Source organism: Amphibalanus amphitrite, unplaced genomic scaffold (genome assembly GCF_019059575.1).
Source record: "Amphibalanus amphitrite isolate SeventyFive unplaced genomic scaffold, NRLGWU_Aamphi_draft 001606F_arrow, whole genome shotgun sequence".
Classification (NCBI taxonomy): domain Eukaryota; kingdom Metazoa; phylum Arthropoda; class Thecostraca; order Balanomorpha; family Balanidae; genus Amphibalanus; species Amphibalanus amphitrite.
Genome location: NW_024883099.1, coordinates 71,123 through 92,828, shown reverse-complemented (window position 1 = coordinate 92,828; position 21,706 = coordinate 71,123). Strand labels below are relative to the sequence as shown.

General features: G+C 57.5%; 1 protein-coding gene across 2 annotated transcripts in view; it reads left to right on the top strand.

Moving 5' to 3' along the window:
• LOC122374105 (nascent polypeptide-associated complex subunit alpha, muscle-specific form-like) overlaps positions 1 to 21,706 on the top strand; it is a 69,070-nt gene that overhangs the window by 18,141 nt on the left and 29,223 nt on the right. Inside the window, exons 1-2 of one of the 2 annotated variants that reach the window (XM_043352657.1) lie at positions 2,485 to 2,733; positions 3,785 to 3,841. In XM_043352657.1, coding sequence (XP_043208592.1) covers positions 3,793 to 3,841 — 49 coding nt within the window. In that variant the 5' untranslated portion in view covers positions 2,485 to 2,733; positions 3,785 to 3,792. Of the gene's footprint in view, positions 1 to 2,484; positions 2,734 to 3,784; positions 3,842 to 21,706 lie in introns of those variants that run through there. The other variant, XM_043352656.1, reaches the window with a different exon arrangement.

The window sequence follows — 21,706 nt, the reverse complement described above, 5'->3', positions numbered from 1 at the left end:
TGAGGTTCAGTCCTATCGGTGCGTGTATTTCAGCAACCATCTACCGATTCATGTGCTTCACCAGGAACATTCACACAGAAACATAATTAGATGTTGTTTTTTTCCAGCAAACTTTGGACAATCATAAGAATTTACCAGAGAAATGATGGGAATTTCGTAAACGATTCATCCTCCTAACATGCCCAGCAATTGCTGGGACCCACAATTTTATGCCTCTTATTTGCGGTTAAATTCCAGGATTTCATAATCAGAGTCGGAGTCGTCTGTCGTTCGGAGTCAACAGTTCTGACCCTGCAGTCAGAGTCGGAATCGGAATCGATTTTGGAATCCGGACCAAGACTCTTAGTCTGAGTCACCGAAAATCCATCGACTGCGTGGACTTGCCATGGCTGCGGAGTCAGAGTCCGAGTCGATCGTATAAGTCGACAGTTTTGCCCGGAGTCAGAGTTGAAATTGACTTTTGAAAGCCGTAGTCGGAGTCGGAGTAACTCCATCGACTTCAAAGCCCTGGCCTGGTAAGCACATCACCCGTCGTAAGCTAGTTCTCCTTACTTTTAGAGGCGGAACTATGCTATTATATGTCAGCAAGCATATATAATGCATCGTAAAAGGTCTCATATAGGTTTAAGTGTCAATTCTGAAACCAGGGAACCATTTTCAACGGATCCGAGCAGCGCTGGGATTTAATTCGCGCTAAACTGGTGTTTGGCCACACTGTGCGTCCGTCCGTCTGGGAGGAAGGTGCGGCGCCACGACCCGGCCGCGCGGCCCGCCGACAGTCCGGCCGGGCGGACCGGACCGGACCGGGCGGCCGCCAGGTGGCGTCACCCCCGCCCCGCCGCCGCCGCCGCCGCCGCCTGAGCGGCGCCACGTCACCGGCCCACCAGCTATCTTTGGCGCCGCGTGCATTGCCGGGATAATTGTCACCGGGCCCGGTCGGCGGGCGCCGGCGCCCCCCCCCCCCCCGCGCCGACCGGTCACCCCCGGTCGCCGGGCCGGCGCCGCCTCTGCCGCTGGCAGCGGCCGCTATCCCTCATAGCCGGGCGGCGAGCTCTGTTTACGGCTGACGTCAGCCGGAGAGGAATTCCAGCGCGGCTGCTCTCGGCGGCGGCAGCTCGGCGCCGGAAGCGCGGCCGGCGCCAGTCTGGCGGCGGCTGGCGGCCGGCCGCGGCGGGCGGCCGTGAGACGGCTGGGCGCGCCGCCGAGCCGAGCCGCCGAGCCAGCAGCCCGGAGCTAGCAGCCGCGCAGAGATCGCAAGACGAGGAACAGCGGGCCGCTCCGACGGGCACGGAGAAAGTGACGGTTCGTGTGCAGCAGGCCTGGAGACTGAACAGGCAGGCAAGGAGGCAGGCCTGGATGGTCCTGACTGAGAGTGGTGAAGGGCCAGAGCAGACTCCGACACGCTAGGACCACAGAGGCTTCTAATGAGCTGACAGCATGCTAGAATGGACAACAGGGAATCGATGTATGAATCAGAGGAATGAGGCAACGTTTTAAAATCAATGAACACTTGCAATGCTGCCCGAATTTTCAATGTGCCAACGCCAAGCTCAATGAGGGGTAGCGACAGTCCAGTTTCTACAGGAAATCTGAGGCACGAGGTGCCAAGGAGAACCGAATGCGGAAAATCATTTAAACACGATCTTAACTCCACCTTATAAGGCGAGGAAACCCCGTGAATTATTTATCACATTGCAGGGCACATCGCTGTGCACGTTTTCTCTGTAGACTTCCCCGTCGTTTAACATGGCACATGTGTGCAGTGAGAGGGCTCTATCCGGTGCCAGCCGTACCCGTCGACCCGCTTTCGTATTTTGCGCGGCCCGCTGAACCGGTTGCAAACAAATGCTGACTGCTGCTGAGTACCTCAAGCAGATCGGCATGACCGCAAAGCCTGCCGTGGCGTCAGCGGGCCAGCGGCAGAGATCAGCAGATCAGCGCCGTGCCAGCGGGAGCCCGAATATCAATAATCGTCCGGTCTGTGTCTGTGCTGCAGCCGCCGCCTCCGCTCGCGCCCCTCTGACACGCGACCTCCTCATAAAATGGTCGGGACGGTCCGCCTTCCGAAAATGTCCCGAACCATTTCGAGTAGGAGCCGCCGTGCTAATTTATTCGATCCGGGTCGCCCGGCGGCGCCGCGATACGGACTGCTCGCCGATTCCGAGAACCGGCAGCAGGTTTGGCGGTGCGACGCTGGCGGCGCTGGCGGCGGCGGACGGAGCGGCGGCGGCGGCGGCGGCGGCCGGCAGTGGCCGTCCGCGGCCGGTCCGGTCCGCGCGCCCGTACCGTCCTCTCCGTGTGTGAGCCCATCCGAGCAGTGACCTGGCTCGGCGAGCCGACAGCGCTGGCCGAGACGCGCTCGGGGCCGCGTGCCTCGCTCCACCGCCGCCACGACCCGGCCGAGCGGCGCGCGGCTCACGCACGCCGTTGGGACGCGCCGCGCAGCCGACGGAGCGGCGTCGGTGGCCGCGCGACGACCGGCGGCCACGGCACGCGGGCTCCTGTGTGGGCGCAGTGGTGGTGACGAGCGGCAGCGCGTGAGTTACCAGTGGTGACGGACGGTGGATTGTGGACGGTGTGAGTCGGGTAGTGGAGAGTGGACGGGTGTTGGGTGGACAGCGGGGACCCTGGACGGAGAGGTGGCGTGCGCGGCCGACCCCCGGTGGGCGGGTGTACGACGGACGGCGGCCGGCGGGCCCGCCCAGCTGCGTCCGACGACCTTCGGCGCCGCCGGTGAGTCACCCTCGACGGGCCGGAGTCGCGCCGGCCTGCAGCGACCCGGCCGGACCATGCAGCGTCTGGCCGAGAGGCGCCGATCCCCTCCGCGACCCTGCAGCGGGGCAGTGCCCCCTCCCCTAGGCGTACCGCCCCTGCAGCGGCCAGCGGCCTCTAGGCGGCATGCGAGTCGCCCCTGCGGTGGACGACTCGTCACCGGCTCATACCGGTGCAGTGACATTGGTTCTGTTATCGTAGCTCGTTCAGAGTCTGACAAACTTCATAACAGCTCCACCAGTGGGCAATGTGAAGTAGCTTTGCTTAGTGCACCTCTGGGCATTCATCTCTAAACTACGACGCGAGTTTTACGCGAGACGGAAAAGGCATGCTTCTTAGTAAGCCTTTTGTAAATGGAACGGACGTATTTACTTTTGCAGCCTGCAATACGCATATGTTATGCCTGGTAGTTTTATTTGACAACATTCCGACTATTCCCCATAAGGCTGTTAGTTTCAACAGACAACACGAAAGTAACTGGAAACCGCTTTGTTTACCTAGCGTTGACGCGTTGGAGTTTCTCGAGTCATTTACACGCAGCAAAAGGGAGTGCAAACAAATCGGCACTACTGACAACTGGGTTTGACGGTTTACCACGCCTCGCATGCGTTGAGTCCGACTATTTACCTAAACTATGACTTTATCCACGAGATCCTTTATCAGTGCTCTGGCTGTTACAGCTTGCAGTTTTGGAGGCGCCAGCCGTTGGCGTTGTTTATTTTCACTGTAGCGTCATGGCCGTTACGTTGAACAGAGGACGAGTGTTGGGAGGGCTCCTGTTGCCCTCTCAGGTCGAGTACCAGCGGCCGAGCGTGGCTATTATTTGCACTCTCCTCCGGTTGCATTGTTCAGAAGTAACTAAGTGGGTACCTATTTCTGTGTTACACTATGATGTGTTAACTGCGGACGGCTGTTGTGTCATTGTTTCTGTACCGTCGCCCGCTGTCACTCTATATCCTCTCGACTCGTGCTGTATATTGTCGCCTCTGACCGAGCGTATGGTCTGTTTCAGCCTGGATAATGGCCTCGTCCAGCGACGCCAGCTCGTCCGATAACGGAGGGCATCACGGTGAGTACACGGCAGACGGGCGCTGAGCAGGAGTGTTGGCAGGGAGAGGGAATAACGCGCCGGGCTGCTGCTCCAGAGCACGGATAAGTCACTCGTAGTGTGCGACATTCTACAGGGGAGAACGACTGAAGTGGCCTCTCAATTGTAATGGACTATTCGAACATTGACATGCCGAGAGAAAATGTTAGGATAGAGGCTACCGCAGTACCTATACCTCAGTACCTCGGAGACCGTTTGATCGCCAGCCGAACGGTTGCTCGGTATAGCGAGACCGTGGGAGCCCAGTTGGAGTCGCGCCGGTGCTCGCTGATGCTGCTTTTCTTTTTCACGGCTATATTGTTTGCGGTCATGTCATTGGCAGTGAGCACGGCACTTGCAGTGAGCATGGCACTTGATAGGCCTGAAATTATACCTGGGGTTGCCTTTGGGACGGATGAGGTGAAGAACTTTTGGCAGTTGCTGTCCTCATGAAATACACACCCAAAGTATGTGTAGCTTGTAATGATGCAAAAAGCTATGTAGGTATATTGACTGCATTGTTGTTCACCAAATTACCTTCCCTGCGTTACGGCATGATATGGATGTTTGGACAAACCACTGTGCATGGAGTCGAGCTGTGGCCTCATTCGTTTATGTCTGAGGCCAGTTGGGACCGTGGTCGGGCTGCACTGAACTGATTCAGAACACTGCGCTGGCAGGATGGTGGCCGCATGTGTCCAATGGTCCGTTATATGACCGAAGAGGAATGTTTTATTGGGGCGTAGCTAGCGGCGAATGCATGCTCTTATGTCCTTTCCAACCATTGCAATTCTCGCAATTATTCACACTCTTATACGACGTACCAACGATGAAAAGGTTCTAACCATTTACCGGCGGCTAGAAATTCTGACGAGAGATGAAGAAATGCCGCCGTGTTTTTGGTAATCGCTAATAATCCCACGTAACGTCCGCATCAGCCGCCGGGCGGTGTCCAGTTTCTGGGAGCGGATCAGGCCGCTGCAGAGGCCGATTTTCCCTTCCTGTTCGTGGTGAGCCGACTGCTGACCTCCTGTAATCTCTAGCCGGTAATGGGTGATCGAGTTTCGAGACAAATGCCACAAGAATGCCTCGCTTCCCGGCCGGCAAATGAATGGGCGTGTCATTTTAGGCACACGGCCGATCAGCCGAGCGATTTGAGCCTTTGACACTTGGATATTGTTCTTGGGAACAGATTTGAACTAAATATGTCTGCCCGACAGTGGCGCTTCCGATAACGGCACTTGTTCGAACCACTCCTGCTGAAGCTGGGTCTGAGTATGCATTACTGAAGACTGTAGTCTTCAATTGCCCCCCGGTTACCATGGCGACCGAGTCGTGCCGTCGGCACCGCTCCGCCGTGGCGGCCGCGTAATGGCCAATCGAGCCGTGTTCTGGGAACTCCGTCAGCGCCGACGCTGCTAGCGCTGTCGTGGTCAGCCGAACCGACTGCGTGCCGCGTGGGAGAAGATGACTCCGTGTAGGATATCTTCCCCGGAGAGACAAAGCAGCCTCACTGCGGTATCCGGGACTGACCGGGCCGTAAGCAGTAAAAGACGATGTGTCTTATTTCCCTCGTACAATTAACTCGCATTGTGTTCTGCGTTCATATTTTACGTCTTCGCTGGTAGCTTTAGAAACCTTTCTTTACTACACACTGGATGTAACTGCTGGGGTGATTGGGACTTGTAACAGTAGACTAGCTGCTTATTTCAGACTCGTAAAAACACATTCTATTTGCTCGCACCCCTACTGTCGGGCTGATGCGTCCATAGAACTAGCCAAGCTTTCCTTCTGGATCGCAGCACAAATCTCTGCCGTCTATCTTTCGGAAGACTGTTCTTTTCCACTCATAATCGACACCTCCTTCCATCTGTGGGTATTGATCTTTCTGAGCCCTATCTGGAAGTAGCTGACCTACCCTCCGGGAAAAGGACGGCTATTCACGGACGCTGCGCTGATGCGCAAAGGAGATGATCTGGCAGCTTGTCTCTGCGTCTCTGTCAGAGCGCTCAGATTTCCAGATGGGTTGACTCAGCGGAGATGGACCTCTGCCGTAGAGTTCTAGTTACCTGGCGTTCCACGTGGAAGGCCATTTAATGCCCGACCGACCGATGCATTCGTACCGAAGACGCCGCTGCCCTCGTTCAGCAAGGTCGATCGACGAGCAGTGGTATCGAGCAGCCATCCTATATCCGTCCCCGCGTGTCAGTCAGTTTATGTATGGGCCGGCTTCTGGCTTTTGTCAGCTTATTTTTCATTATTTTATTCCTAACCCAATGTTTGTTTCGCGTGTTCTTTTCCGAATCGAGGTTCTGTCGTGCGGTAATGTTTTTTGTTTGTTATCCTACGCCCTGCCCTGGGACAATGGGCAGCAAGCTGACATAACACCGGAGATCTATTTCGACCAGTTGCTGCCGCCGTTTGTTCACTGTTTGATCTGCTGAATCTCTCCCTGCTCCGCCCACCTGTGTGCGTCAAGTCACTGCCGGACGGGAGATCAGACGACTCAGTGACGCCAGGAGGGGCGCATCCGGCCGGCCGGCCGGCTGGCCCGGGGCCAAACAATGTCCACCCCTCCCCCCCCCCGACCCGTCCCCAGCTCCCCCACGGCGCGCGGCGCACGGCTCAGGTATGAGATCATCGACAGGAAGGCCAGCTGATCCGCCGCCGGCGCCGCTGACGGCAGGAGCCGCTGACGAGCTGCACTGATGTGCTTCACTGACGTGCTGGTGGGCTGCAGTGATGCGCTGTAACTACTGATGGGATGACGTGCTGCACTCGAGGCTTGGCGTCTGTTTACGTCCAGGGAAGTCACTCATGCCCGAGGGCCGAGAGGTCTTGGAACGACGCACCGACCCCGCAGTGTCGACACAACTCACAAGCTAGCGGTGAAGTCCCGTAGTCAGCGTAGTGCAAACCTGCTGTGTGAATATTACGGCTTGTCTCGAATCCTCGATCAGGCATGCCTCGGGGACTATACCCTTCCTGATCCAGGGCTGTCATTCGACTTTCGATTAGATAAATGTTCCTGTCTGCCTGCATACGTAGTGCGTGTCGCATCACATTCAACATACATTTGACACGCTAATAAAGAGGTCGCCTGGTACAGCGAGTCCCGTGAATGCGTTACCGTAACTCCAGCGGACCCGTCACTCCAGGGCGACTACGGACGCGCGCTGGACCGACTGGGATCGGCGCCCAGTTCCCCGAAATAAACTCCATTTCAGCAAAGGGCAGCGGCGCCGGCCGAGCGCGCCGGCCGATGAGTTTCCGGAAGCGGGCTCGTCGTACCGCTCACGGCCGTCACCGGGGCGGGGGGGGGGGGTGAAGCGGGCCAAACGTGCGCGCCTCACGCCACCCGGCGGTCGAATACGCACCGACAGGTGAAAGTCAAGTTCGAGCTCACCGCGTGCCTTTGTTCGGAACGAGTCCGATGAGCTGTCGTCGAGGGATTTGACCGTGTAGGTGGCAGGTTCCGGTGACGGTGGAAGGTGCTCTCTGTGACCTGAGGTCAGCACGGGCTCTCACTCCCTCCCCCCTGCAGCCGATTCCTTTGCTGCGCCCGTGGCGGCCGGCCGGCTGGCTGCAGCGGGGGGGGGGGAGGGGCCGCCGCGCCGCCACCCGGCGGGGCCCCCGGCGCGGCGGCTGGCGGCTGGCTGGCCCCGTTGCTAGGTGACGGCCGTAACACCCACCGGCCAGCCGGCCCGTGCCGTCTCCGAGAACCGCGTCACGTGACGGCCGGGGGTCACGGTGCCCCTGCCCTTGGGCGACGACGGCGTGCGACTTCGACGCCGGCGGACGGTGCCGCGCAGCCATTAGCGAGCTGTGCGCCGTTATTAATTATCCATAAATAGACCGCATAACTACATCTACTGCCGGTCACTTGGTGTAATGATGTAATGCATTCCATCCAGATGTTGTAGAATCCTGTGGGTTACCCTAGCAGCACGCCCGGCCGGCCGGCCGGCTGAAGGGCTGGATGTCTCCGCGGACCCCGCTCTGACCCGTGGGGCCTCCTGTCGACCTGGTGACAGCGGCGCCGGGCCGCAGCAGCCACTGGATGTGATCCGGCTGACTCAGTTCTCTGGATTAGGCTGCAGCCCACAGTGCATTCCTCAGACCAGAGTGGCAGCCGGACCACATGTTCTAACTCGGGTCACAGGCGACGGCTCAATTCTTATTTACGTAATATGTCTGTGGGGCGCAGGCCTACTTCGATTATTAGGATGTGTCAGTTGCTTTCAATTTGAACATTGAACAGTGCCGTTTACATTGAAAGTTTCGATGGAGCGTATCTTACAGTCAAACGTATCTTACATCTTGGTCAAACTATTATATTATTTTTCTTCCAAAGCAAATCACACCTAGTCGGATTTTCACGGATTTTCAAGAAGTTGATTGCCTCTGGCTTTCAACTTCTTTATAGGTTTACACTTGTTTCGGGAATGATATTTCGCGATACATTTACGAAGAACTGCCTCCTGCTACGTTTGTGTGATAGCTGGATATGGCCGAGACAGTCCCTCCCGGGCAGGTCAGAGTAAATACTAGGCACGCCTCTGCAGGCGATGGTGTTGGGGGGCTCAGGCCATCTCGGCCACACCACTCGAGGGTCCGTCTGGTCTGCCGGTCCTGCAGGTGACTCACCGTCCGTCCCATCATGTGATCGACTATCAGCTCTCAGTGTCGTGGCCACTCTGATCTCGGTGCACGTCTGGTTTGTAGGCCGTATGTGGTGTGAGATCCGCCACCATTCCATGAACAGGTCTGTCTCGGGCAGTTCTGGTACCGGGACACCGTCTCAATACTGATCTTGATGCCACCGGATTCCTTAGGCTCTCCATTGAAAGGTATATCGGCCAGCTGACCTTCAAAGTTCGCTCGCAGTCGCGGCGGCGTCTGCATGGCCCGCTGACATGGATGCCGTGGTGACCTTTCGGGTCGGGCGGTTGGCGACGACGCTAACGTGTTTCGCCAGAACGGGAACACGCCGAAATAGCAGCGCCACGAGCGACTCGAGTGCAGTCGGCTAATGGAGTTACAGTCCACGGATCGGCAGTATTGGACCATTGGTATTCTGACAGAGAGCGTATGTAACATACGTGGATACTGGACACGGCAACTGTCGTTTGATGTGCTTGCTGCTGGCTGCTGCTGAAGTTCTGTTATTGAATTCCTTAGTTTGAGGCTTGAGTTTTTATGTACAATGTGAGCAACTTCAACTTATTTAAGGACTCAAAAGCCAAGCACCAGGAGTAAACATGTTGCCAGCCCTACTTTTCACTGTCGGAGTTTCTCACTCTCAGATGTTACTGAAAAGGCTGTTCATCAAACTGTAATTTATTTCCACGCACACAGTGTAATGCTGACAGGTATCCCGGCGCTGCGCGCAAAGGGTGACCATGAAATGGACAATAAGGCAATGGACCGCGCCGGCGGAGTCCCACTGACTCCACGCCGGCAGCGGCCGGCTCTGTTCTCCGAACTGTGCACGGCTGTTCGTGAGCGGGAAGTGGCTGCGCGACAAACAATAATGGCCGCGGTTGCGTCGCTGGCGGTGGCTAACGGTCCCCCGCCGGCGCGGCAGCGTTTCAGGGTAGCCGGCCCCCCGTTCGGGTTCCCGGGAAGAAGCCGCCGCTTCCTCCGGTGTTTCCCATCCGGGCGCGTCACCTGAACCAGGCTTTTATTTGTGCTTATTATGACCAATTACCTTTTCGGTATCGTAGTTTTCTTGCGTCACCGCCGCTTGTCACCGGCAGGAAGACGGAACTGTGGTGTCATTTGCCATCAGTTCTCCCGTACCGAGAGACATAACAGAAAACAGCTTTCCGTGAAAAAGAGATCCTGGATCGAAAGAACAAGACGTTAAATAAATATGGAACAGATGTCCACGCTTTTTAGCGTTGTCTGTACCAAGAAAAGAAATAAACATAATATATGGTTCTCTCCGCTTTGCCATTGTTTGATATCTATATTCTGGGAAGCATTATTTTTAGTTGTGCTCACAATACCGAAAGATGGGTAATGTTAAGCCATCAAGATCAATGTCAGGTCGCACTTTGAAGCAATGAATGAACAAAATGGCGATATCGGATGGCGATGGACTGCGCATGCAATGTACCTACCTATGTTTAGAAGCAAAATTATGATTTCTGAGAAACAACGGAGGGAGATATTTACGGGGATCGGTTTCATTATCGGTGTCATTTACATTGAATATTTAATAATGCATGCATGCAGTGAAATTGTAAAAGAGTACCTACTGCACAGTGCACAGTGCACACTTCGTACAGAGCCAGCCCTTCAATGCTATGAGGGGCTGTAAGTACTATCTTAAACTTAACTTAACTACACGGGGAGGCTACTTACTAAGTAGCCTCCCGTCCCCGTGTAGTTATTAAGTTCAGGGCGAGTCGTCCTGTGGAGAGCGCATTGGGAGAGAGTGGGGGCCTGTGTAAGGGGTGGGGGCTTGTGTAAGCCGTCAGGGCGTCTCGTGCTGTCCACCGCTGCCAACAGAGCCACGTCGTGCACAAACCTGGAACACGGGCCACCGGCGCGGGCCGCCGATCGCCTGATAGGGTTTGTTTTCATTCCCCGAACCAGACAACTTGGTCTTTTTGTGACGCGAAAAAAAATCCAGTGGATGTGCCTCAAACTATATCCTTTTACAGGGTAATTGAAAATGCGAAGATGATATCTTGACATGAATTTACTCAGTTATTTGCGTCGGCCCAAGACAGGTTTTCGATTCGTTTTGGGGCTATCTGAAGTTTGGTCGAACTGAGATATGCAAATGTGCAAACATTCCAGTCCAGGCCGCAACAGTCTTGGGGAGTTCCCCACTATTTCAACATCGAGTAAGACGGGCTGTTTTGGCATGAAGCTTGTCTGGTCGGACCACATCCATCTGTAAACCTGGTTAGGTCTAAACTGACTTCAGTGTGCAGGCAGTGACTTTAAAACTTTAAACATGTATGTATCTTGTTTTATATTTAGCTAATGGAAGTTAATCATTCATAAATACCCATTAAAGACTTATCTGCCCCAAGGAAGAAAGGTGATCCGTTTGATGCATCCGCATTGTTGATTTGATCATTCGGGAAATGGCGTACACCAATTACCTAAGATCATTATTCCGGGGGGATTTGATGGTTCTCTGAAGCAAATCACGTGCTCAGTTCCGTCTGGACCGTCATGGGTTGTTTTTTGTGGCGGGATCCTCTTTGTGGCCGTGCTTACCGAGTTTTGTGCTGCTTTCTGACGCAACCAGCTGTCTGACGGGCCTCGGGTTTAGCGAACAGTTCGGGGAGCTCACCTCGGCGCTAAAGCCGTTTGAACTGACGCCGCTCTTAGCATAGTTTTTCCTTTTGGAACGTTCTTTTGATGTATATCGCAGTGCATTCAGAGTCTGCTGCGAATGCGATACAGACTCGGGAGAGCCAGAGGTGTTTGCACTTCACACGGATATTTTATGTGCACGCGTACACCTCCTAAGCTCAGTGTGGCCAAATTGGTTTAGCGTTAGGGGGAGGATGTATAAAAAAGTCGTACGAGGATGTCACTATTAAAAAAAAACTCGTATTCAGTGTCCTTTTAGGTGCAGTTTTTACAAGTTATGTGAAAAAAAACTATACCTGACGTCAAGCTTTGGTTGAAAGAAAAAAAATTCAAAATTATTGTCATCAAAGATGTAAAAAAAAAAAACATTGCAAGCGCGACAGTACGAGTATGACGGTGCGAATCGTACACTGGAACATTTTTAGTCTTTATTCCTGCACTAGGCATGCTTTCACCACAAAAACGTTGTGATGATGTAATTTTAAAATTTCTGAGGATGTCATTATACTTTTCATTGGGGGGGACTTTCCCCGCAACATCACCAATTTGGCCACACTGCCTAAGCTGGAACGCATCCACTGGGCTTTTTTTAGTTGTGATATGTTTTGTCTTTGATCTGTACTGATCTTTTGAACAGGTTAGAGAAAAAGCCACGAGAACTCACTCCTTCCCAACTCACTCACTGCAGAGTGCGGACAGCCCACCTCACTCACGAGACGGCCTATCTCATTCACGAGACGGCCCACCTCACTCTGAAGCTCGGCGTGGCGTGTTCTGTCGAGCGCGGCCGGTGCGATGGTATGATGACTTGTCGGTCTGCCCGGGCTCTCCGGGGCTGGGTGGGGGTGGGGGTGGGGGGATGGGGTAGGCTGCAGCCCGACCTCACCGCTCTCCCAGCTGCACGGACTGGGGAGGGGAGCGGGGGAGGGGAGGGGATGGTGTCTGCCGGCCTTCGCTGTCCACCGGCGCCGCCAGCGGCCGCCGCGCCGACTGCCTTGTTTGGGGCGGAGCCGGCCCTCTCTCTCCGGACCGCCCCTCCCCCTCTCTCCGCGCTGGGCCTGCTGGGATGGGAGGGGGTGGGCCGCTCGCCGCCGACGGCTGCCCCGCCCCCTCACAGGGCCGAGCCGCTAGCGTGGAAATGTTATGCCACCGGATCAGGTAATGATCAGCTTCGGATCCGTACTGAATGGAAGATGGTTTTTGTAGCCGCTCTGCGCTGAATGAAACGTGAGTCATTCCTGTTGACCGACCACGGCAGCTGTGGGCTGCTTTCTGACGCTGCTCTATTGCCGGAAGCCTCTGTGAGGTGCGGTGTTTCTAAGGGCCTGGCGGCGTCCAGTCGGCCCCGTTCGCCTGCCTGCGCGGCCGGCCGGCAGGGAGGTATCCTCTCTGACTCAGCAATCGGCGAGCAGCAGCTCCGCGCCGCGGCCTCGGCCGGCCGGTGACGTCACCGCGCGCCGGTCGGTGACGTCACCGACCCGAGGCCGGCGACGGGCGGCGCAGCGGCTGAATAGCGGGCGAGGCGGATCCGGCGGGCGGCTGGCGGGTACTGTCACCAGCTCAGGTGCCGCAGCTGGGATGCCGCGAACGGCGGCCAGCGGCACAGTGTAGACTGGGTGCCGGGGCATCGTGGCGCAGTTGCCACTGATGAGAATTCTTGCGGTGAATTGAAGCGGAGATGGTTTTGAAATCGGATTTCAGAATGTTTGATGTAATGTCTACAAATAGAAATAGTCAGTACGGTGCGCCACGCGCCTGTCTCTCCAATTCGATGTGTGATAAAACGTCAGCTATTTTCACATTTATGTGGGCCGATCAAAAGCTCACAACTTACGATAGATAGCCCAGTGAGTGGCACGGCGCGAACTTCAAGCCCGTGAGTACTAGAGCTCAAAGGGTAGTGAAGCCACTCAGCCGCTATAAATAACGATGACCGAGTCTTTGAGTGTCCAGGACGGAGCGGGAAGGAGGGGAGGGGCCGTGACGTTCTTCATGGTACCCTTTTAACAACCGCCAGTCGCCACGCTCGGTTCTACGAATGGACGAAACTGGCAGGTACTTGAGAGCCCGTAGGCCTCCAAGTCCTATTAGATAATATATGCTCGTCTGCTCGAGCAATGCGATGCACTCTGGGTGGAGAATCCGCATCCAGCAGCCTGGAGCCTGGAGCTGTTCTTGTTTCGCGCCTTTGTCTGGGTTTGGAGACCAGACGAAGTCTGACGTGCCGTGAACCGACCTCACCTGAGCTTCAATTTAGCTCTGTGTTCTATGCCTCACGGCACCTCGGTAACACCATGGCAGCTACCGTGTTACGCGGCACCCCTGTCCGAGCCCGCTGGGTAGGCAGCTGGGGCGCCCTCACTAACCAGTAACCACGCCAGCCGGCCGAGCCGCAGCCGAGAGCGTCCGCGCCGCGCTGCAAATAATGCGTGCCGCCGTAACTGCGCGCTGACACGCCACGGTTCGACTCGGACCACGGACATGGGGGCTGTGTGGGCCGTGGTACTCCCCAGTTACCGGGGCCACAGCAGTGTGTGTTTCTCACCTCTTGGGGAAGCAAATATTGGCGTAGGGCAGAGCAGCAGGAAGAATGTTTAGGAAACAGAATGAATGGGCGTTTTATTTGGTTGTTTATTCAATAGCGGGTGGTCGTAAAACAGAAACATGACTGGTAATTTTCCGTTTGCCCTTTGTTTTACATAAAGTAGAGTAGGAATTATGATCGAAGGGAACTGCCAATTATGCCGTTTGACATTACGTAGTGTAGAACACCTTAACTAGACCTTACTATCGTTCATGTTTACGTAGTGCAGCACTCGTTTGCTTAGTCAGTGCCGGCGGCACTGTGCCTCTATCCACGTGCCGACGGCCCCCCTGTCCGTCTCCGGGTGTCCAGACGGCCCCCCGGTCCGTCTCCGGGTGTCCAGACGGCCCCCCTGTCCGTCTCCGGGTGTCCAGACGGCCCCCCTGTCCGTCTCCGGGTGTCCAGACGGCCCCCCGGTCCGTCTCTGGGTGTCCAGACGGCCCCCCGGTCCGTCTCTGGGTGTCCAGACGGCCCCCCGGTCCGTCTCTGGGTGTCCAGACGGCCCCCCGGTCCGTCTCTGGGTGTCCAGACGGCCCCCCGGTCCGTCTCTGGGTGTCCAGACGGCCCCCCGGTCCGTCTCCGGGTGTCCAGACGGCCCCCGGTCCGTCTCTGGGTGTCCAGACGGCCCCCCGGTCCGTCTCTGGGTGTCCAGACGGCCCCCCGGTCCGTCTCTGGGTGTCCAGACGGCCCCCCGGTCCGTCTCTGGGTGTCCAGACGGCCCCCCGGTCCGTCTCCGGGTGCTCACTGCCCAGACGGTGTTCCAACGTACCTGTTTGCGCCCCAGCCTGCACGAATTAATTACACATTCTCACATGTCACGCTCGGTATATACCAAATGTGAAGGCCTTCCCGGAAAACCAGCCTGTACTTAGTTCTCAGAATGGATATTCGCCAAAGATTACATTTCAAGGCCGGCTGGCTGGCCGGGCGGCGAGCGAGCGGGCGGGCGGCGGGTGACAGAAACGGTTCTTGGCGACGGACAGGTCGCTGCGCTGCAATGTCGGGCAGGGGCGCCGCTCGGCCGAGTGACGGGGCAGGCCTGGCGCGCCGCGGGCAGTCGGGGAACCGCAGAGACGGAAGAGGGCGTGGAGATGGGAAACGATGGCTGAATGTTTGGGGAGGGGGAGAGAGATCACAGGCGTTCGTCCCTCACAGACGGCTGTTGAGCGGGAGCTCCCGGTGCCCCCGCGCGCCTGACCCTGGCCCACAGCCGCCATCCGTCTCGCTCGGGAGTGTGCAGACACCGGCGGCTGCAGAGACGGACCAGGTGCGCCTCTATGAGCTGCCGCAGCCCGGCGCGGACCGAACCAGTCGGTGATTCATTCGCCGCTGAGCCGACGGAAAGCAAACAAAATACGCCCGGATTCCCTGTCGGTCTGCCCAGTGTGCACCTGGTCAACAGCACAGATGTAAGGCGGATGCGGCGACTGTGTGTGGACGACAGCTGTGGTTTCACCAGTGATAGCCACAGGGGACAGGGGATGTCCCACCCCTCGGGACATTCCCAGTCCCACTGACTGATTGCTCCAGCAGCTGATAGCTGGTCCGGCGTTATTCCATCTCCGGTGGTGCTGATCATTGTTTCCTAAACGCATTTGCCAACGCCGGGCGTACGGCGCTGCTCAACCAGCAAACGCAGGCAATAAACGGCACCGTCGCCCGATTTTTATGTGCCGGGACGGATTGAATGGGCCTTTTTAAGCCGGCATTTACGGCTGCTGATAAGTATTACACCGCTAATTCATCTGATACTGATCCGGGTGCATGATACCGGACTGGAGCTATTGTCTGGTCGGTAATGGATTACGACTAGTCCGCGGGGCGTGATAGCCTTTGGCGTCGTGCACGCCGGCTACAAACAGGAAAAACGCGATGACTGGCACGCCCATTATCCAGCCCCGATCCAATGTTGACTTTGAAACACGTGTTCCGGCTGCCAATATTGCCGCTTTATAGATTGTCAACTGTCGCTGGCATGCATCGAGCATTGCAGCTACGGGGCTCGAAGCCATGGCAACGGGGTAGCGTGATGCCGTTCCCTAAGCTCAGCCTCCGCTGTTGTTCCTTTCGTGGACGGCCGACTGCATGACAGTAGTGGCGGAACACCTTCCGCAGTTCGGGGGGGGGGGGGGCACTGCCGACTTTCGGTACCATTCTTTCCATGCAACGCCCATAGGGCTAATGTTAAAATGCCAAAATCAAGGGGGGCACGGTGCCCCGGTCATCTCTGCATTTGCTGTTGCTGCATCAACATTTGTCGTTTATGCGACTTTGTTCGCGGTCAGGCGGCTCTCAGAGCTGCGACGGCTCCGAGAGCCGTTCTGCGAGAGCTGTGACGGCTCCGAGAGCCGTTCTGCGAGAGCTGCGACGGCTCCGAGAACCGTTCTGCGAGAGCTGCGACGGCTCCGAGAGCCGTTCTCCGAGAGCTGCGACAGCTCCGAGATCCAACCCCCGGGAGCTGCGATGGCTCTGAGCTTCATTCTCCGAGAGCTGCGGCGGCTCCGAGATCCATTCTGCGAGAGCTGCGGCGGCTCTGCTCCGGAGCCGGCCGAAGCCTCACGAGGTGCTCTGCCGAGCTGGTGCTCTGCCGAGCGCTCGGCGGCGCCGGAGAGTACCGGGAACCTGGCCTGACACCATCACATAGAGCGCACGGCACGGCCCCGTTCCAGGAAGGACGGCGTCCGAGCGGCGCGCCGGCCGGCCACTGCAGTCGGCCTGACGGACGGCAGAGCGCGCGCTGGAAGTTGGAGCGGCGCCGTGCGGAGGCGGGCCGCCGCCGGCCGCGCCGGTGAAACCGCACCTCCCAGTGGACAGTGTCGCAAGGCCGCCGCTGCTCGGAGCTCGTTGGGTCGAGTGGTGCGCCGGTGTGCGGCTCCAGCCGCCGCCGCCGCTGAGCAACGGATCGATGGCCGCTCGTCTCGGCGGCTGGCTTACCTGGCGCTCGGCGAGACTCAACACAGCGCGCTGGGCGGGGCAGATGGGACGCGATAGCAAACAATGCAGCGGCGATTATGTCAGGTGTGCGGGGATAAGTGTATGCAGTCCGGAGTCCGTAATCGGTGTCAGGTCAGATGTGGCTGCCGGTATCCCGCGTAGCGACCGTTCCTTGTAGGTTACACTTTACGCCGCTAGATGGCAGCAGTAGTGGACGCCTGCAGTTAGACTGTGCCGCATGGCTCTACGCCTCTGCCGAAGGCCGGCAGATGAATTTGGATCGCTATTCGCTGACCGAATTAAATCGACATAGCTGGGATATTTAGGACCGAAGTGATTTGTGTCAAGTCCGGGCGCTGTGGAGAGCGCTCTTCATTTTGGAGATGGATAATGTCCATGAATCTGGGACGTATCCTCGGCACCGACTGAGTGCCAGTACCGATACAGCTGACCACTTCAAAATCCGGAAATACCATCGATTTGGACACTGCTGAACACGCTGGGAATACCGCGGGTGCAGCAGGTTGTCGAGTCCCTGGGTGGACGCTAAATGCCAATCGCCCTGAACATCTTCAACAGCCGCACGTTCCCATTGTTTGTCGGAACCCTGTGTAGGGAAGTTACTAGTTAATTGCAAGCCCTTCAATACACTGGTATGTCTTATCCTAGCCGTTCTAATATATTTTGCAATTATTCTGGAACATATCAGCATATATCTGGACAGCGATCAGCAATCCTCTCCCCTTTCAATCTCGACTCAGTGTCCGCGCTCACTCCTGAAGGCACGGTTCCCTTCCGACGTTTCCCGCTCCAAAGTGGTACAGAGCCGCTGGGCCGACTCTGGGTCGTTGCAGCCTGTCAGAGGGGGGACGGGGGACGGCAGCCTCGTCACCGGAACCGTCTCTGTCGGAGTGACTCAGTGGCGGAAGAAGTGGCCGGGCTCCGCGCAAGGCGTCGGAAGCGGCGCCCGTCTGCCGCCGACCGCCGACCGACCGGCAGACGGCGGTCGGTGGTCGGTGGTCGGGGCTGTAACTTCCCTCCCCCTCCTCCGCTGTCCGATGAGCCCTCCCCCCCCCCAAACGGCTCTGCAGGTCACAGTGGCGACATCTGTGATTGAGTATACGATGGCCTTCTCGGTGAAACTTGGAGCACAAACACTGCCGACTTGAGTGGGTGGGAGGGAATGTGTGGGTAAGAAGGTGTAACGCACGACGAAGCTTTATTTTACTCGAGATTCGAGCATTTTAAGCTTTACCACATGCCGAGATATCCCTTTAACATTAGCACGTGCATTTGGGAAATGGCTTCGGCCCGCCTCGGCTAATGTTGAAGGTATTTGGGAAACGATTCGGCCCTAGGGCTTTTTGATTTTCCCAGACAAAATTTTACTGAATATTCTGAGCGGAAGATCCAATTTCAAAGAAGATATTTACGGATTGTGTGTTCACTAACAGCAACAGCAAAAGTAAGTAACTGCGTGTTTACTTACTTTTGCTGTCAACGTAATTCAACTAAACAAGGTTATCGTTCCAATGCCAATGTATTTATTGCTGCAGAACATGGTCGGAATAATCATTATTTCTACATAATGCACGCAAAAAACGAACAATTTAAATGCATGAAGCATCTTAACGTGCCACAATGAAACATTTGATATTGTTCCAGCTGGGATCTAAGACGCGTTTGATTCAGCGTTTCACCCAATTTTCAGTTTTCCTCACGGTTTCCTCAGTCCTGCTGGACTCCATATCTTTATTCTAACTTCTGGCGCTTCACCATCTTCATCCTCAGCTTTTTCAAACCCTTAATAAGGGGAAGTAGGAATTTCATCTTTCATACTCAACTCAGCCCAATAATGAAAAACACAAAAAATAATCACGGTGACTATAAATATGAACATTTACTAATATAATTTAACATTTAACACAATACATATTAAGATTAAAGTGTAAAAAATCAAATGAATATGATATTAACTGTTGCGCCGGTACGGCATGTGGTAAATCTCTTCCCAACCTTGGGCTGTGAAAATGGTCTTTTCACGTCAGTTCCGTGCAAAATACATTAACGCTTGGCGTTAGAGGTGCAACCGGCCCCCCGTTTCCTGGAGGTGCCCGGCATATGAGGGAGCCGGCCACAGAGGGTGCGAGCGCCAATAGGAGGCTAGATAAGCGCCAGCGGTCGGGTAAGCAAATACGGCCCGCCCGGCCTGGCGAGGACACTGCGCCGGCCGCCGGGCGCCTCCAGTGCGTGAGTGGCACGTCAGACGGCGGCCGCTCATGTTTTTCGTGCGTGCGCGCTCAAGCCGCTGCGATCATCTCCCGGAGATGGGACGCTCCACACGCGAAAGGGCATCCGGTAAGTCACGCCTGCTTGCTGGCGTCTCCCCATTGTGTCCAGGCTGTCACGAGCGACCCCACTACCAGCAATCTTAGGCCCGCGGGCGCTCCGTGCCGGCGTACCTACCGCCCCCTCGTATTGTTGTGTTGAACATTTCAGAGTGGTCCACGTTCCACTCGTGTGTCGATTACTGCCGTGGCGATCACGTTGCGATTACTGCTCCTTTGCTTGTCTTACCGCCGACACGTCCCGCGCCGTCACGCCGCAGCTGACATCCCGCCATGCTTATGTCATGATAGTTTCTCGGACGGCCAGTCCGCCCTGCCATACTATAACGCCCATCTCACCCGTCGCCGGTGAGATTTCCCGTCGGCTATTAGGCCGTCACGCCGCCGCTAGCATGGCTTCTATCGTCAGTCGCCTGGACTGTGCCGACTTATACGCTGTCACGCCGCCGCTGACAATCAACTATCTCGCCCGTTGCACGGCCCGTCCCGTCTGTCATACGTGGTCAAGCCGCTGCTGACTACCTCTTCTGTCACACGGACTGTTCGTCTGTCATTTACACCGTCACGCCGACGCCAGACCTCGGTCTTGCCGCCGCCGCCCCTGCCTCGCCCGTCACCCAACATGTCACGCCGCCGCTGACACACCCAACCGTCACGCCCGCTACGTTCGTCGTCACCGCTGTCGTGCCGCCGCCGACAGCCCACCGTCACACCTGACGCTACCGCTGGCTGTCCTGCCGTTTGCCACGACCCGCCCGCCGCCTGGTCGCCCCGCCGGCCGCCACCCGGCAACCCCTCCCCCCCCCCGCCGGCCGCCGCCCGGCCGACCGCCGCCGCGGCAACCCCTCCCCCCCCCCTGCCGGCCGCCGCCCGGCCGCCCGGCCGCCCGCCGCCCAGCCGCCCCGCCGACCGCCGCTCGGCCACCCCGCCGGCCGCCGCGCTGTCTCTCCGAGCCGGACTGTCACCTGCCACCGCCTGCGGCCGCCGGCCGTGCCTTTGTCTCCCGGCGGCACCTCCCTCCCGCCAGCCCCGCCCCGCCGCGCGCACCCCGGCCTGACCATCCTCCCATCCCGGGCCGCCGCCCGCGGCCCCTAGCCGCCTGTCTGTTTGCTTAGCGCTGCCTTTCCCACCGGTGCCCATTCTATCGCGCTCGCCTGCTCATATACTCGCGTCCCTCTCTTACACTGACGACAAAACAACTCGCTATAACAACAACACTAACTAGCTATGACATTTCCGAGATCAGCTGATCTTTCATGTCATACCAAACTGTCATGCCCGCCGCGCTCTTCACCACCGCTATCACCGCCGGCCGTCTCTCCCGTTTGCCATTTTCCACCTAAGCCTGAGGGCTGTTCACGGGCCCTGTGTGCGGTCGGACCGTACACAGCCTCCAAGCTCCGCCCACTGCGTCCCCACGTCAGCCTTCCGTCACCGCACAGCAGCGACCGCTGTGGCCGGTCGGACTGGCCACAGCGGACCGTCCACCATGACGTCATGACGCAGCCATGACGTCAGAGCCGTCTACCCATCCCCCTGGTCACCCTGCCAGTCACTGCGGCGCCTCTCTGGACCGGGACCGGGCTGTCTCCGGCCACCGCCGCGCCAGCCGCACGTTTGTTTACTGGCGTCCCCCCTTAGCTGGTGCACTTGTCTCGCCGCGCTCACCGCCGCGACCGGCCCCTGGCCACCCTATCAGTATCGGGCCGGTGGCCCCCAGCCGTAAGTCTGTTTGCTTAGCGCCGCCCTCCTCACCAGCGCTCGTTGTTTTGCGCTCATCTGTCGCAGAACGCTGCGTCCATAGTTGTGTGGTGGTTAGCGTGACGGATCCGTTTGTGTGCCGTTAGGACTATCGCCAGGGTGTCCCGGTTCGATCCCAGGTGGCGCCGGACCTTTGCGCTGCGTTAGGCAATGTATCTTCAGCACAGGGGGCTGCGCGCCTGCGCATCGCGCCTTTGTTGCCACCTACACCGCTACGTCACGAGCCGTCACGCTGCTGCCGGTCATGCCCGTTACACGGCCACCGCGTCTGTCATATGCTGCTGTCAAGCCACCACCACCGGCCGACCTGTCAGGTTCATCGCACGAGCTGCCTATCCGTCACATACCGCTACCACGCCGCTGCCGTCACGCCGCTGCCGACACCTGGCACTGTCACGCCGCTGCGGACAATCATCTATCATCCCCGCCGCACAGGCTGTCCGCCTGTCACGAACCACTGCCACGCCGCCGCTGACACTTCTGTCATGTCTAACGCACTGAGTGTCCGTCCGCCATATATGTAGGTACTGCTATCACGCTGCTTCCGACCGTTCACGATCATGGCTAGCCCAAGCGCCCGGACCGACACGTCTCCCACATACCGCCGCCATGCTGACACTCCAGTTCTACCCATCCCGGCCGCCGCCCGGACCACCCCGTACGTCTTAACCGCTGCCGCGCCGCCGCGCCGCCAACGGCACCGGGCACACCTACCACGGCAATCGCCCGGCCCACCCCCTCTGTCACATACCACCATCCCGCCGTTACCACAAGCACTCCTATCATCTACCCAGCCACCCCGGCTGTCATGCCGCCGCCGATAGAACCTTCGTCATGACAGCGCTCTAGCCGCAGGCCTGTCACACGTCAACGTCACTCCGC